The following is an 18,326-nucleotide window of genomic DNA, read 5'->3' as shown; positions in this document are numbered from 1 at the left end:
AATTATTTGATTGGGCAGAATCGAAATCCCATTCCCATTTCTGCTGAAATGGTATTCCTCCATTAAAGGGAATGGTCATTCGCTGCCCCTACTTATTTGGAAATGATATCACATTCTTATTGTTTCCAATTCCCATTTCTATTCCTGTCTGAATCAAATATAAAATATGGAAATAGACCAATCCAATTCCGATTCCAAAGAATTTCGTTTCCCATTCCGACTGTCAAACAAATGTACCGACTGAAAGTCATATAAGGTCATATGGACTATTTGATAGCTAGAGACAGGCCAAAAACTTAGTTTCAGTTGGAGTATATATGGTCATAATCCATGTGCTTAATTTCATGCAATATCCAACCTAGACTTGGCTTAATTGCATCCTTTTAGTTATCACATAAAAAACAAAAAACAGGTTCATGGTTTGGTAGTTTGTGTCTTATTTTCAGTAGAAATTTCTTCTTTTTCACCAACCCACTTTCAGACCTAACAAATAATGAATCGTCTCAAAGATCCTTTTAACCTAAAAGATTAAGCTGTTAGGTGAAGTTTTTTAATAGGTTTTTAACATATCTCCTCATGTAGAAAGCCCATTGGGGTAGAAGCATGATCCACCTATTCATACCTCGTGCTAAATTTTAATTAATTATAATAGAATGAAAAGGATCAAACACTAAAATATTAGACCACTTGGTCAAACAGGTTTCAAAGATGGTTCAACCTAAAAACTTAATCTGTTAGGTAAAGCCCTTAAATAGTCTTTTATTCTCTAACAAATCCAACTTTTACGAGCAACAAGGAACGGGGTTTGGACTTGAAGTTTTATAGGAATCAAAATTCCTCCAAGTAAAAATATTGTGCCAGACTCGAGAATGGATCAACTGACTTCATTAATGATTTTTGGATGGAAAGTAGAAGAGGAAATGGCCAAAAGAATAATATAATAGTAGTTGGCAAAGGCAAGTGGAAGCAAAGAATTCTATTGTTATTCGCCACTTAGCGACATTTCTCAATGTAGAAATAGACAAGAAGAAATCATCCCATTTTGAAATCGAAAATCCCATGAAAGAAGCTTTGATATAAATCATATGCTTATCTTCCTCATTAAAAGCTAATGCATGGCTTTACCATGTGCCCTGCTCAGATTAAGCTGTGAGATGGGACCCATTAATTGGTAGTTCCTGAATTGCTATAAATATTAGTGGGAAACTGTAAAAAAGATACATTTTATTAATGGCTGCTTTTCAAATGACCAAACCAACACAATCTGTAGATAAGAGAAGCAATGAACAAACAAATATATGTCTGATTGTCTGAAGAGAGAATATGGACTGATATTAGTTCTTAGGCCTTGGTGCATTTAAAAATTTAGTGGTGCAAATTGAAGAATGCACAAAGGAAAACAAGATGAGGGGTAGTGCAGGCCCAATAGTCTTCCATCAAAATTCTTATAACCTGGATCTCTGATCAGTGTTTATAACTTCGAAATTAAGTAGACCTTCCTGTTCAATGCTTTGATATTTTGGAACCAAAGAAACAGCTCAAACATTTCTGCTCATAAACTGAGAATGCTTGCAAGGGATCATGTAAGTTTTGCTGTAAAATAGGGCTTTTACTGGGCCTTGATTGAATTCAGAATTCTCTCCCAAAGTGGATTGCATTTTCTCTGTGGCAAGAAATATGAAAAATATTTGTTTTGTTTATTATATAGAAAAAATGTGAAAAAGCTATTTCTTTAGAAAAAAAAAACTTATGACAGAATAGTGTTATCTTTTATAATTTATAGAAAAATGCATTAATATATCCATTACATATGCATCCTAACCAACAACCGGAACATTTATCAATTTGGTAGGCCCCATCAGTGATCAATGTAAGATATTCCAGATGTGTTGTGTAAGATGGGAATTTTTAAAAAAGTGAACAAGTAAATCCTTTGACTTTTTTCTTTCAAAAATAAATAAATAAATAAAAAGGGATCATTTGATTTGATTCTAATGTTATCTCTCTCCACGCACTAACCCACCAAAGGGAGTAATAAATAATTAATATTTAATAAGCCAACCAAGTTATAACCAGTAATAGAGGAATAGAGAATAAAGCGCATACACTTAGTAATAATAAATGCATAGCAAGGAGCCAAGGAATAGCTATTAATTTGCTTGGCTCTATAACAAATACTAAGTCAAGGCGCGTTCATTCCAAAACCAAAAGCTGTAACAGTTGCAGAAGAAGGGCAGCTGCTACATGGCGATGGGCATCAATACTAAGAATTTGGACGACGATGGCCGCGAAAGGAGGACTGGTGCAGTTTCCGTGGCTAAAACTTAAAAAGTTATGAGATTCATTATTTTGAGATTTTCACTAAGTTTTTTTCTTGTGTTTGATTTTGATTACTAGGGACGTTGATGACTGCAAGTGCTCACGTAATTACAACTGTTATTGGATCTGGAGTGCTCTCTCTAGCTTGGGTTATAGCTCAGTTGGGTTGGGTAGCTGGACCTGCTGCTCTTGTGCTCTTCTCTGTCATCACCTGGTTCACATCTACTCTACTCGCCGACTGTTACAGATCCCCTGTTACAGGGAACCGAAACTATACCTACATGGATGTTGTGAGAGCCAATCTAGGTAACAAATTAGCTAGGCTCTGAAACGTATTTTCTCTTCCTAGGGTCTTCTTTCTGAGAGAACAGCATCTAATGAGGAACCCATTTTCCTATGTGGGGTCTTTATGAGAAACAAAAGAGAGTTCATTCTAAATTCAAGTTCAAAACCTTGATACCCCAAGTGGGTGACTCTTAAAAGTCTCAAATCTTTAATGGGTTTTCTGGTTTTCCTTGTTTCTTCAGGTGGAGTCAAGATTAAGCTCTGTGGAATAGCTCAATATGGATGTTTTATTGGGGCCACCATCGGATTCACCATCACTGCATCTCTCAGTATGGCGTGAGTAATAATTAACCAAGTTCCCTCAAATTTTGAAAAATTGTTCCTTTTTTCATTCATAAACTTTAGAGTTGATTGCAGATGTGTATCTGTAAATGCTGTGAGAATGACTGGTGATCGATTTCTTCTTTCATTTTTACCTCAACCAGGGCAGTTAAAAGGTCCAACTGCTTCCACATGAACGGCCACCATGCGCAGTGCAAAGTATCAAACATTCCCTTCATGATCATCTTCGCATGCATTCAGATAGTTCTGTCCCAAATTCCAAACATTCACAAGCTCTCTTGGCTCTCCATCGTCGCAGCTCTGATGTCATTTTCTTATTCTCTTATAGGCATCGGTCTCTCTGCAGCCAAAGTTGCAGGTTGTTGTTAGCTATAAATTAAAAAAACACTGAAACACAGAGATGAGACATAAACTAGCTAGAAAAGAATTGAATCTTCTTTGTTGAATGGTTTATTAATTGGTTAAGGTGCTCCTGCTTGTTGGAGTGTTTGCAGAGGGAAGCCATGAAGTAAGGACCAGTTGGAGAGGGGTGGAAGTTGGAGTGGATGTCACTGAGACTGAGAAGATATGGAGGATATTTCAGGCCATTGGAGATATCGCCTTTGCCTACACATTCGCTCCCGTTCTCGTTGAGGTTCAGGCAAGTCAATCTTCTATATATACCATGTTGATTTTATTAAAAGAAATAGAAATTCGATAACAGAGATGCAATGGAGCACGATTAATGATACTTGAGAATTAATGAGATGGTTGGAAACCCTACTACACATACATCATTTTGTAGAGATTTCTGCATTTAATCTCGTGACCCTTAAGCTCAGTTTGGAAAGAGTACAAATACAAATTTGTAGAGTACAAAAACCCTGTATTTTATATTATCTTGTATGTATTTGCAGTGTATATTTGTATTTCTTCCAATATTTTTAAAAACAAATGTGTAGCTCTATCACTGCAGCTACACAATAACCCATATGTAATATTTTTAAAAACCGACCTGGAACGGACCTGCTTAGGTCACTGGTTTTGGGGTCAGTGGTTCGACTGTCCAGTTCCAATGGATACCCCATTTTAATTTGCAAAAAAAAGGCAAAAGTGGCCAAGTTAACCGTTCCTAACCAAGCCAACAGTTTTTAGCTAAATGAGTTGAGGGTGAAAAAACCAGTTGTTTGAACGGTTTATAATCCGAATGGTCTGACCATCCGAATCAACCACAGTTCGAAAACCATGACCATATGATACTTTTGGTAGCAAAAGTGGTTTGTTATTTGAAAGGCGGGTGTGTTTACAATTCATTAATTGGGGTTGCATGTGACTCTCGTCGCAGCAGAATTTTACATGTCATCCTTCTTTTAGAAACATCTTGAGGGCCAAATTATCCAAAGTGATTCAACATAGGCTCAGTTTGAAAGGAATACAAATATAAATATGTAGAGTGTAAAACCTTATATTTTGTATTATTTTGTATGTATTTATACTGTATATATTGCATTCTTTCCAAACTGAGTCTTAAGATACAAATTTCAATTACAAAAGTAGCTAATAGGAATTTGTTCTTTTAATTTAAATTCCTTTTTTTTCTTTCTTTTTCTTAATTTATGGATAAGCTTTTCTATCAATTTCTTAATAGAAATTGAACGCGGCAGGTTAAATTTGCAAGTGGAAGAGAAGACCCTAGTCACGACTTTTCCAACGTTCTCTTAAACCTACTCTCACTTTTATTTAAATATCATCTTTCTTTTAGAACCCTTTAAATACTTTCATTTATTATATTTATTATAACATATATAAAATGCTATTACATGATATTGCCCTAATTTTCGCATTTTTTTTTCTCCAATAAAGTGGCCGCCCCTTAGAATCTAACCCTCGTTTTCATCATAGTGGTCCACATATACCATTATTATTTTTAATGGCAAAACTAACTCTGCTCTGCTCTGCTCTGCACTTTATCATATTAACTAAATTTTATATTTAATAAAAATACTTTTGGTTTATTTTTCTCTCATATTTCATGTTCATTCATCTAATAACCAGGGTTTAAAATATTAATACGTATTGACCCATATCGAGTCTTCCCGATATACTCTTCCAGGAGGTGTTTCGGGTCGACAAATGATTCAGGGTAAATCAGCCTTAAACCATCCCCTGTGAATCAGATTCAAAAATAATAATAACAATAAAAAAACAATAAAAAAGAGGCCGATATACCGATACAAAATATTTTCAAAATTATGCTTCAAACCGTCGAACGATAGAGTTGAATAGAGGCCATAAGTAATCTCTTAAATATTGTTTGTTTTATTAAGGTAGATGTTTGATAAGGGGTCTGGTGGCATTGAAAAGTCAGGTCAAGTTTAAGATAATATTAGTGAAAGTGGAGTTTGACAATCTTTGTTTTTCTTTCTTCAAAATTGCATACTCGAACCCGGCATTCTATGCTTGTCAACCCAAAATTTTGCCATTCATGTCTGGGATGGTCAATTTGACGTGAAGTCAAGGCTGGTCATTAATTATTTTTCAACATTGATAAGGGAAAGTCGAGAATGACAGTCCATAAATTAAAAAATAATAATAATACCATATAAATTAGTTTTTAACACATTGGGCCTTCTATCGAGGGAAATTCCTCTGAATTTTCTTCCTACATAATAATTCAAATTAGCTGAACATAATAGCCTTGTGTAGTCGATTGTGAAATCAATGATAATTCCCCATGTTAGTCATGAAATACATAAGACCCGCAGTGAGAATATCTCTGCACTTGTATATTGTTATTCATAGGAGATGTTTTTAATATAGGTGTAAAGAAGGCCCAATGTGTTAAAAACTAATTTATATGAAATAGGTGTAAAGAATACTCTAAACAACTATTACGTTCAACTAATCTATATATTAGGATACTGAGTTTTGAGTTGCCTTAAACGGGGACGGGTGGTGGAAAGGAATTTGGATTAGCTGAATGCTTTAGCTATTTAGTGGGCTGTGAAATTCATGGGCCCTACTGTAAAAAATGTGGGCTCCATGTATTTAATACTGACGTAAAACCTTATTATTGATTCCACAGCATGCTTGGTTATTGGAGGTCCGACCAAAGTCAACATCAACCAAAAAGAGTTATTTATATGTGAAATATATCCTTAATAAACAATAAAAAAAAAGTAAAAGAGAAAGAGAATAGAAAATAAATAGTGGGCAGAAAGGAAACAAATTGGACTGAAATTTTGGTAAGATAACTTCAGCGAAGCTGCTAAGGTCAGGTTCGGGTTTCCAGGTACATGTTGGGCCCATCAAAATTTCAGTGCACAGAAGGCCCAAACATACACGCCTAAACCTTGCAAAAGCTGTGATGGGGTTGGGCCAGGTTCATGTTAGGCCCATCAAAATTTCAGTGCACAAAAGGCCCAATAAGCGGTGGTTCAATGTTTGGTTCAACCGTTCAACTTATAAAACACTGTTTAGCACCACTCCCAGATCAGAGGGTTGGATAACAATTTTGGATGAAGTCCAAACTAATTAATCCTGGTTCTGATTTATGAAGGTTGAAAACTCCTTGTATTTGTTTTTTCTTTATTGTATTTTTTTTTTTTTTGGTGGGGTGGGGGGTGTGGTGGGCGGGTGGGGGGATAAATTGCTGAAACCACCCTGAGGTTAAATCATTGAAATCACCTCTCCTGAACTTTTTCATAGTTGTAAGTAGACCCCTTTTGTAGAATCTTTTAAGAAAGGGCATGTAAATGTCTAAAATATCCATATAGTTCTCATTGAGGCTGGTTTCTATAAAAAAAAAAAAAAATACAAACTTTACAGAACAACGAAAACAAAGAGAATTTAAAGTTGTGATTGATATGAAGGGCAAATTTGACAAAACCCAATAATCATATGGAAAATTAAATTAAATATTCTTGTTTTCCACTCTTAAAATAAACCATGCAATTTCTATATATACAGGAATTGATGAATAAAGTACTAATTATTTATATGCTTTTAACTTTCTATATATGTATATATGCTTCCATTTGACGTCAATCCATAAATTGCAGGACACACTAAAATCAAGTCCCCCAGAGAACAAAGTGATGAAGAGGGTTTCATTTATTGGGGTCTCGACCACGGCCATGTTCTACGTGCTATGTGGATGCATTGGCTACGCTGCATTTGGGAATGATGCACCAGGAAACTTTCTTACTGGGTTTGGATTTTATGAACCCTTTTGCCTCATTGACTTCGCCAATGTGTGCATTGCCCTCCATCTCATTGGAGTATACCAGGTATTTGTTCATTTGTTCTTATCTTACTCGTCCACAGACCAACATAAGCTAAGCTTATAAGAAAGAAAAAGAAAAAACTGAATGATGATAATGCTCAGATTATGGGCTATTGTCTTTTAGCTTTTGCTACAGTTCATTGCATGGTGGGCCAATGGGCCATGGTGGGCTGGACAATCACAGCCTAAATGTATAAACCGACAACCTAGATGGGCCAAGGTAGAGAAGGAAAAGGCCCTTTAGGTGGGCTTTCACGTAGCATCTTCTCACATTGCATGAGTTAAGAAACCTAGAAAGTGTCAAGCCAGAATTGGGATCTGTTCCTCACAAAACGCTCCTCACATTCTCACAGTCACATCCCACTGTGTATTAGGAACATCTCCTCATGAATAATATATAAGTGCAAGTACAGAAGATGTTCCTGATGTGCAGCCATAACATATTGTGAGGTTGGTGTGAGGAACAGATCCGGACTTGTCAAGCTGTACTGGTGGTAAAAATCGGAAAGGTCGAAAAAATGTTTACATGAACTGAGCCAACAAACCTGTAAAGTTATCAAGCTGAAGGCTTATATGAACTGCGCCAAAAAGCTATCAAGCTGTGTTGGGTAAAAATCTGGGAAGTCAAAGAAAAGCTTAGAACAATTGTAAAATCAATTATACGATGAAGTTATTGTAGGTAGCTTATCAGAAGTGGCTCAGTCAATGCAGCTCAAACACTGCAAAAGCCCTCTCAAATGGACTCTAAGGGTTCAAGTCTGAGAAGTATCACCATGAGAAAAAGAAAAAAGCTAAAGGTTTGATTTAATTTGTATCCACTCCACCCCTCCCAAGAGTCTATGACCCTATATAGATAGCTAGGACCAACATTGGGTAATGGCCTTTAAATTTGCTATATACATTCATTCATGTTTATAACCTGGCAAATTGATCGATAGATGACCACACAATGCAGCTCCTTTCGCAAATCTTGTTCGCGTTTGTGGAAAATTTCTGCAGCAACCATTGGCCAGAAAATAAATTCATAACGAAAGAACGTGCTGTTAACGTTCCATTACATGGAAAATACTACATCAACTTGTTTCGACTGGTATGGAGATCGGTGTATGTAATAGCAACAACAGTAGTTGCGATGATATTCCCATTCTTCAATGACTTTCTGGGTCTGATTGGGGCATTCTCTTACTGGCCACTGAGTGTATACTTTCCCATAGAGATATACATTTCTCAGTCCAAGATACCCAAGTTTTCATTCACATGGACATGGCTCAAAATACTGAGCTACGCCTGCTTGATTGTGTCAATTGTTGCTGCAGTTGGATCCGTTCAGGGGCTTGCTGCAGATGTGAAGACTTATAAGCCTTTCAAGAGTCGGTAGCAGAAGTGAAATGTAGTGCTGTTTTCTTTCCAAGAAATAAACGAAATAAGCAATAATCTTGCATACAGTAGTACGCTTATTTGAACTTCTTCTGTTTCCGGGAAAATGAAATTACAGAAACAAGTTAACACAGTTGATCTGAACGACTTATTGAAAATTGTGTAATGTTAAACTTCAAGGTTGGAAATGGTGTCTGTTTATCCAAGTTTGTATTCAAATTTCAAATCTTATCTACTGGGTCATGGATAGATTGAAAACACATCCGTAGAAGCACTCTCTTGCAACCCCCAATGTGCATCATGAGCAAAATTACTTGCAGATAGCTTAATTTTATGAGACGAGACTTGAACTTTTTTTTTTTTTGATTCATATGATAGAGCCTAAAAAAACAAAAACAACAACAAAGCACAGAAACCAGAAGACTCAAACCAAAATTAAACGAGGGGTGACTACCCCCATAACATCAACAAATAGAAGAAAGTTAAGCTCCAAGCCAAATTAGCCATAAAATCGACACATCTGTTGACCTCCCTACCACCCTTAAGAATTTGAATGGTGGAACACGAATCTGATTCCAAAATGATTTTGCAGTAGCTTGAGTTCCACGACAAGACAAGCCCACATTTGACTGCCCACAATTCTGCCAAGTCAATAGAGGAATTTCCAAAGTAAGTGGTGAAGCCTCCTTTCCATTGTCCAAGTTGATCTCGGAGAAGACCCCCAGCTGTGGCACCACCATTCTGGCCCTTGAGAGCCCCATCTGTATTGATTTTGATCCATTGATCACCCAGAGCTTCCCATTTGATGTCTCTCCAGACTCTGCAAAAATGTTGATTCTTGGCAGAAGCATTAGTATGTTGGGCACTCAGGAAACTACCAACATAGTTTTTTGCAAGATTTGTAATATAAGTGGGAGTGTAACTGATATTGTTGAACACATTTTTATTTCGGATCCTCCAAATCAGCCAATTTAAATAGCTAAAATAAATCGCCCTGAGAGTATTACTAGTCTCAAGATTACTTTCAATCCAACTCTTAAAGTTTAGTGCATTAGTCGGTGTGGAATGATTATCATATAAATTCCAAACTTCCTTATAGAACCTACATTCCATAAGCACATGATCAATCGTTTCCATGCTCTCATTGTACTTTCTATTAGGGTCGTTTATTAGAACACACTTTTAGGGATGACAATTTTCCCCATCCCCAACGGGGACCTGACTTCCACGACTCAATGGGGCTGGGGATGGAGATTGTTTTGGCTTGGCGGGGGCGGGGTCGGGGTGGGGATTGAGGTCCCCGCCCCACCCCAACCTCGATTATATATATATATATGTTATTTATATTAAATATACTATTATATTATTTATATTATATATATATATATATATCAAAACATATTTACAACATTATTTATAATTTAAAATTTTTATTTATTTTAAATAAATTTATTTAAAAATACTATTCTTTGAAAACATTTTGGGGATTTGGGTCCACACGAGGAACTCATCCCTGTCAGGGATCGGGGATGGGTTAATTTCAGAATCCGGGTCGGGGACAGGGAATATGATCCCTGCCCCGTTGCCATTCCTATACAACTTATAGTTTTACATATTTACTTAAACCTACCTTATAGTTTTCATTTTACTAAAACATTCTATATATTTTACAACTTATTTACTTAATTAACATTTCATTAACAGGTGTTTGTTTTGCCATTATGCCCATGATTTTTTTATTCCAAAAGTACTCTTAACACTTTTTTGGTATAGAAAACAAAATTGACCAAATATAGCCAATAGAGTGGTTGCTTGTGTTTTATTAAGGGCAAAAATGGTATTTTTTATTTTTATTTTCTTTTGATTAAATTTATTTAAATGAACATTAAACAATGTCATTTTCCACTATCATCTAATGGATGATTGATTAAATCCATTGCAAATTATTTATCTTTCTCTTAGTAAATCCCGTGCATCGCATGGGTCCACGCTCGTATGTATTAAAACAAAGCGGTCAAGAAATTTTCTCATTTTTCTCATTTTGTTTTTTTTATTCTATGTCATTTTAGAAACAACCAATGAGATGCCCTTTCCCAATAACCTAAGTAATCTCTTCTCCTAAAATTTATCCTAAACTACCTCCCCCACTTTCTTAGAATTATCTCTATTTCCTATTTGTCTTCTAAATTATTTCTAATTCCTATTTATCTCTTCAATTATCTGTAATTTAGTAGAGAGTTTCTCTCCAAAATTATCTCTAATTCCTATTTATCCTCTCCCCTATTTTTTTATCTATATCTCTCTAAAGAAAGTTTGGATAAAAAAAATTTAAGAATTATTTAGATATTCTAAAAAAATTTTATAATAACTTTTAAATATTATGAACACAAATAATATATTTATATTTTTACAAAAAAAATATTTAAATATTCTAACAAAAAATTAAATATTTTATATATTATTTAAATATTTAAATAACTAAATATTTATCATAACTATATTTTAAATAGTTAAGATAACGAAATTATCTAACATATAATTTTATATTTTTACAAAATATATCACAAAATTATGTACTAACAATTTAAATTATGCTTTTCTAGACAATCAATTTATATGTTTTTCAAATATTTAATAATATGTAATAGCTTTAAATCAATAAAATTCAAATAAAAAAATTTAAATATTTTATATATGATTAGAATATTTAGATAACTAGATATTTATCATAAGTAGATTTTAAATAGTTGAAATAACGAAATTATGTAATAAACTAAAAAAATCTTTAAAGCATAAAAATAATTATAACATAATTTTGAAATTAAATATAATTTAATATATTACAAAATTATTAATTAAATTATGTAATAATAGTATAAATTATTATTTTATGGATAATTAAATACCATAAATAACTGATATTTTACATATTATTTAAGTATTTAAATAACTGGATACTTTAAATAACAAAATATTTAGCATAACTATATTTTAAATAGTTAAAATAAAGAAATTATGTAATAAATTTAAAAAACTTCTGAAAGTAGAAAAATAATTATAACATAATATTGAAATTAATAATAATTTAATATTTTTACATAATATTATAAATAACTAATTTCACTTCTATCAAGTAATAATTCGAGAAAATAACTTTGAAAAAATTAATATTTATTAACAATAATTTTAAACTCTTAACCTTTATTTGTTATATAATTATATATTCTAAAATCAATATTATTGTATTTTAGAAATTATTTATTGTACTTATTTTATTTATTGTATTTTTGTTATAACTTATTGATTAATATTTCTTAGACATTAAGCTATTATTTGAGATTATACTATTTATTAACTAAGTTAATATATTTTTAGTCTGTATTGTATTTTTGTAATTATTGTATTTTTTCATTATCAATATAATTTAAAAATTAGATTTATGATATAAAACATTTTAGACTAAGAAATATGGGAAATTTACCACTTTTCCATTTTAAAAGTTTATTTAAATATTAATATATATCCATGGTTAGGTCGTCCAATTTTGGTTGGTTTACAAATGTACAAATGACCAATGTGAAATTGAACCAAATTTGTGGAATTGAGAAAATTTTGAACCAAAGCCAACCTAAAATAATAGAATACCGACTAACTCAGGTCGAGTTGATTGGATTGATCAGTTTCATCAATTTGATGAATAAACCTAATTGAAATTAATTATTGTTATTTTTGTATTATAAAAAATCTATTAAAAGTAGTTAATAAAATATGAATAATTATTAATTGTTTAAAAAAATTGAAAGTATAAAACAATTGTATACTCTTATATGATTCTATTAGGGTCATTTACTAGAACACATCTTGTAATTTTACATATTTAGTTAACCATAATTTATAGTTTACATTTTATTAAAATATCCCATATATTTTACAACTTATTTACTTAATCAACATTTCATTAAGGAGTGTTTGTTTTGCCATTAGGCCCATGGTTTTTTATTCCAAAAATACCCTTAACACTTTTTTTGTATAGAAAACAAATTTAAGCAAATATAGCCAATAGAGTGGTTGCTCGTGCCTTATAAAGGGCGGAAATGATATTTTTATTTTTTTTATTTTTATTTTCTTTTGGTTTAATTTATTTAAATGAACATTAGGGACAATTTGTCATTTTCCACTATCATCTAATGGAAGATTGATTAAATCCATTGCAAATTATAAGTGATGTTTTATTAAAATTTTAACTATAGGGTAGATTTTAGTAAATCCATGAAACTATAAGGGGTATTTTAGTAAATGGCCCTTTCTATTATTTATCTTTCGCTTAATAAGTCTCGTGCATTGCATGGGTCCCTGCTAGTATGTGTAAAAAAGGGCATTCAATTCACACTTGTAGTAGAAGATTTAATATTCCTCTTCATGAGAAGTCATTTTCAGGGGTGAGCAAATGGTTTATTCAATTAAAAGTCAAACTGGATAGATCAAAATTTTAAATGAAAAACCGAACCAAAACCAAAATAACTAAAATTGAAAATTTCGGTTCGATTTTCAGTTATTTTGGTTAAAACCGAATTTCAATACTATAGATATTTTAATATATTTTGTAGTGTATATTTTAATATATATTATATATTAAAAAATTATATTATACAATGTATATAGTAAATTATATATTTTAATATACATAATATAATACAATATAATATATTTTTACATATTATATATGTATTATATGTAAATATATATATATATATATATATATATAATAGATAATAAAGTTTGGCAAATTTAGTTTTTTTGGTTAACTGGATTTCTAAAACTGAAAACCAAAACTGAAACCGGAATTTTACAAACACGAAAAAAAAGAACCAAAATAACCAAAAACCAAAAAAACCAAAACCAAAATTTTCAGTTCGGTTTTTCAGTTTTAACCAAATAATGCTCACCCCTACTCATCTTAGAACACTCTCACATATGCATTTCATATTAAAAATAGTGAAACAACCCCAACTAGTATCCCTATTCTAAGCACCAATTATATATATATATATACCTGATTCTACGTTTTAGTAATTTGAGTATTAAGTGTAACTTTATATATTGGAAGTGCACATTGTTAATTGGTCAGCTAGATGATTTCTAATGTTCGATCATCATCTTTACATACTAAATTTTTTGGTGCATTATTTTTCTATTCATTGCTAGACTGTGCTGTAGGGGGTATTGATGTAATTTTCCTCTTCTTTTTTATTGTCAAGCTGTCACATACCTATAAATACGAAAATGGGTTACCGCCAAACTATGTCTTTTTGCTCTCTAAACATTCTCCTCTCTTCTCTCTCCCTCTTTCTTTTCTTTTCCTTTTTATTTTTTGTCTTTTCTTTTGCCATTTCAAAGTGAAAACATGGTTGTAGATCGGATTTTTCTTCTTAGAACCTTTTTCTTTTGGACTATGAGAGAAGAATACATTCATTAGACTGATCTATATTCTTGTGGCCTCATTCTTTCCCCATTCCTTGGTTGTACTACCATGTTTAGTGAATCTTTGTGACAACCAATGCTATGAGAAAGGTTTTCCTAAGGCTGCGTTTGGAAACGATGCAAATAAGTGTGAATGTAAATATGTATAATGTAAAACGGTTCATATAAATTACAAAATTGAGTAGTTTTGCATTAACAATTTTACATTCTTATCAAATAAATTTTTAGCTGTAATGGATGTAAACATGAATTTCAATAAAGCATATGCTTTTTCTTATATCAAAAGCCCACTTGAATGCAAATTTACTTCTTTTTTATTGATGTATACATCTTATTATCAATGTAAAAATATGCATTATTCTGTCATTTGCCAATGCACAAATGTAATATTGTTTTCAAACACAAGAAAAAGTGAACCAGAGTGCACATTTACCATGAATCGGAATTTACACTCCATTTGCATCATTTCCAAACGCAGCCTAAAGGTGTATGCTTGGCTATGGTGCTGTAGTGGATTGTAGGATCCTGTTTCGTCATGTATTTTCTATACTTCTTTATCACATGAGTTTTGTGGTTTGGTAGTGATTATATACTATTGTGTTGGGGTGTGTGGCTAATGTAATCAAAGTTATAATCAACATTTTTGAATGGCCGTTGACCCGGACGGTCGGACTGTTCGGCCTAGGAACCATCTAGGCAACCGATTCCGTTTTACCCCAAACCCGGAATTATTGAAAAAGTCAACAAACTGTTGAATCAGGCAGTCGAACCATCGACATGTCGATCCGTTCAACGATTTTTGACCATTTTTTTATTTTTCTAATTAATTTTAATTTTGCTGTCAGAATGGACTGTCTGTTCGAACCAGTCGATCGAACCATCAGTCTAAAAACCGGTGGCCAGAATGGTTTCATTTCTGGGTCATTTTTTAAAACATTGGTTATAATAGTTCTCTTTTAAAAGATGAACAAAATGGGAATTAGGTTCTACTTTAAGGGGGCACTAGAGATGGTTTCTACCAAATTATAGGAGAAATTATACTATAAATGGTGTTATGGTAGTGGTTGATAAATGAGCTACATGGCATCCAATGGATGATAAATACCTTAATGGCATGCCCATGACTATCCTAGAGAACCTTAGTGATTATGATCTTCACAATAATAACTTAAAGCTTGCTTCTTTCATTAATGATGATGATAAATCTTGGAATTCGATAACGATCTCTATTTTTTTTTTTTCTCTTTTTGCCCCAAATATCCCTGGTGAAGGGATTGTCATCGTAAATTTTATTAATAATCACAGAAAAACAAACCTATGAAGGGATGCAAATACCTTACCCCTTTGAAAATCTATACAAAGTATTCAACTGGCTCATAAAACTGTTCAGAGAACACCCAAAATCTATAAACAACGAAGGAAGTCCTAGAGAGCCTTATGTGGAAGAATATCACGAGGGAGGTTGAGGTTATCTCGAGCACTATCACATCCCTCATTTGCCAAAGCATCTGCCACTGAGTTTGCTTTCCTATAACAATGTGACATGGTAAACTGTATCCGTTGTAGCATGTTTGTAGTTTCCTGCAATTCATACCAAAGGGCCCACGGTTGAGACGAGGACCCCTGAACCATATTAATTAACAAAGAAAGGCTATCTGATCGTGGATACTTAAATTGGTAAAGCCCATGGAGTAAGCAAACTTAAATTGCCCCATTATTACTCACCCAAACCTTTTTCTTTCTAGTGACTACGGGTCTCAATTTATGCAAAGGCCCATTGAAATTCATATGGCTGTAGCATAAAGATTGCTACAATACCTTAAATCCATTTTGAATATGGAATTATCTTCTCTTATTCATCCCTTCCTTTTGGGAGGATATTCTAATGCTAATTGAGCCAATTGCATCAATTATTGTTGCTCTACTGGTAAATTTATTATCTTTCTTAGCAATCATTTGGTCTCTTATAGTGCCAAAAAAGCAAATTATTATAGCACACTGTAATACTAAGGTCTCGTTATCTTTTCGGTAAGTTATTTATCCGGGTAAATGCAATTACCTGAGTAAGTTTTTCTTGAAAAACATTTATCCGGGTAAGTGCATTTACCCATGTTCTTTTATTTCCTACGTAAATAAGGTAATGACCATTTTATCCATAAAAAATTATTATTAAAAGGGGCATTTTTGTCCCATTCAAGTGTTAGCAACTTTCCCTCTAGGTGGGAAAGTTATTTACCCATCTAGAAGATGGGTATCACTTACCCGGATAAGTGATGCCTAGGAAAGTAAACTTTCCCTGATCCCCACATAAATCTGAAAAATGAACATGGGATTCTTGGTCAATAGGAACCAAAATCCCATTGACAAACTTTCCCCTCTCTCAAAATCCAAAAAAAGAAGACCCACTAAGACAGGAGTTCAATGCATTGGCTAACACCACCTTTGAAATAATTCAGCTTCAATTCCTCCACAAGGAGATTGGTTTTTCTTTGCTATAAGCTCCCCTTATTAGGTATGATAATGTTAGTGCAAAATATCTTCATGTTAATAAGCACTATGAATGTTGACATGGACTTTAACTTCATTAATCAAGATTTGTGTTCTCAAGGGCATGCTTTTAGTTCATCATCTCAATTCTCATGGTTAAATCACTAGTGTTCATAAAATCATTGTACTAAACCTCCATTTTTGTTCTCTTCAATGCAAGATTAATGTTTAGGAATGCTTGTTGAGCTTAAGTGGGGGCTTGAAAAATCATGTGAAAATGACCATAGCCATGCACATGTCATTATGTAAAGAGAACATATCCATGAAACTCATGAAGAATTCAAATTGACTATTGATATAAATGTCTATCATTCTTTTGTCATAAATAACGCTTAATTAGTAGGATAGACCTCTATCAGCTCCTATATTGTAAATTAATATTTATCTTTATTTTAGACACTTCGTATCATCTTCAATATAATAAATATAGCCAATGAAATACATCTTGATGAGTAATCATGACGAACCTGATTTTTTCCCTTTTTTTCTTTTGAAAAGGTAAAGCATAAATTTTATTAAAAAGTGGACAACACATACAATAAGGAGTATATCTATTCTAGCATGAAAAGTGTGAATAACTCCCTATGATTTTATGATTTTTTTGGACTAAAATACCCCTCCTTTGAATGTGGTTACTCTCTATTGTGAGGGTAGAAGTTGTAATTTTGATATTAGTTGTTACTGCATTTCATTCTCTCATTAAATATCATATTTAATACATTAAGTTTATGAACAGTAATATGAATAGTGTAAAATCTATATTTTTAAAATCAATTAAAAACTAAAACAGTTTTTCTAAGTGGCAAGTGAGTAGCTCTACGTTTGGGTCAAATAGGTAAATCCATGATGTCATAATTAAATACTAAAAATTGAAAAATAGATAAAAATACATAAACAGAAAAACTAGAAAATTTTAGGAACATAATATTAATATATATTTGTCATATTAAACAAAAATAGGTATGATAAATAAAAGCATTTTTTCTACCCAAAAAAAAAATAAAAGCATTTTTATTAATAGTGAAAATGGGATGATTTTAAAATTGATCCATAAATTAACCCATGATGTCATATTTAAATAATATTTAGAAAAATAAAATAATAAATAAATACATAAAATAAAAAATTTTAGACACATGTCCTATATTATATATTAATTCATGGTAAAAAATGATAAGTGTGATAAAGACAAATTATTTTTATGAATGGTGTAATGAAATACAAAATTTAAAACCAAATGCGTCAACTCATTTTATAATTGAATAAAAAAAATTTAAAAATATAGAAACACAAAAAATAGAAAATTTTACTAAAAATTTAGGTAAATTTTTAAAATTATAAAGCCATCATATTAAAGAAAACAAGTGATATAAATTAGAATTAATTTTATTGATGGTGGAAATGAAATACAAAATTTAAAATTATCTCCTAAAGCAAAATTTTTTCCACTCCAAGAATGGTTAAAGAATTTAACAGTGTAGGTTAGACCATGATGCCACAATTAAATAATAAAAATGAAAAATAGATAAAAATACTAAAACATTTAAAAACAGAAAATTTTATAGAAAAATTAGGAGACATCCCTGAAATTATACATTCACCATATAATACAAAAAATAAGTGTCAATTAAATAATAAAAATTCAAAGTTAGATATAAATAAAAAAGATTATAGAAGAAATTAAAAAAAAATCTAGACACGTCTCTGATAT

The 18,326-nt window shown here is 32.1% G+C and overlaps 1 protein-coding gene across 1 annotated transcript; it reads left to right on the top strand.

Moving 5' to 3' along the window:
• Positions 1-2,084: 2,084 nt before the first annotated feature.
• Positions 2,085-8,847, top strand: LOC148873954 (amino acid permease 6-like). The gene is made up of 7 exons (XM_088982078.1): positions 2,085-2,302; positions 2,398-2,625; positions 2,847-2,940; positions 3,090-3,304; positions 3,441-3,586; positions 6,987-7,214; positions 8,166-8,847. Exons 1-7 carry the CDS (start codon positions 2,245-2,247, stop codon positions 8,586-8,588), a joined length of 1,392 nt encoding a protein of 463 aa, XP_088838204.1. The 5' UTR covers positions 2,085-2,244; the 3' UTR covers positions 8,589-8,847.
• Positions 8,848-18,326: the final 9,479 nt, after the last annotated feature.

Source organism: Nelumbo lutea, chromosome 1 (assembly GCF_056320005.1).
Source record: "Nelumbo lutea isolate HS-2025 chromosome 1, American lotus-T2T, whole genome shotgun sequence".
NCBI lineage: Eukaryota > Viridiplantae > Streptophyta > Magnoliopsida > Proteales > Nelumbonaceae > Nelumbo > Nelumbo lutea.
This window is presented reverse-complemented; position numbering and strand designations above follow the sequence as displayed.

Bases quoted from the DNA above. Each gene is read 5' to 3' on its own strand.
- LOC148873954 (XM_088982078.1), top strand. From the start codon at position 2,245: ATGGCGATGGGCATCAATACTAAGAATTTGGACGACGATGGCCGCGAA. The intron at 2,303-2,397 runs GTGCAGTTTCCG...TTTGATTACTAG, and splicing joins TGGCCGCGAAAGGAGGACTG to GGACGTTGATGACTGCAAGT. The intron at 3,305-3,440 runs GTTGTTGTTAGC...GAGTGTTTGCAG, and splicing joins CTCTGCAGCCAAAGTTGCAG to AGGGAAGCCATGAAGTAAGG.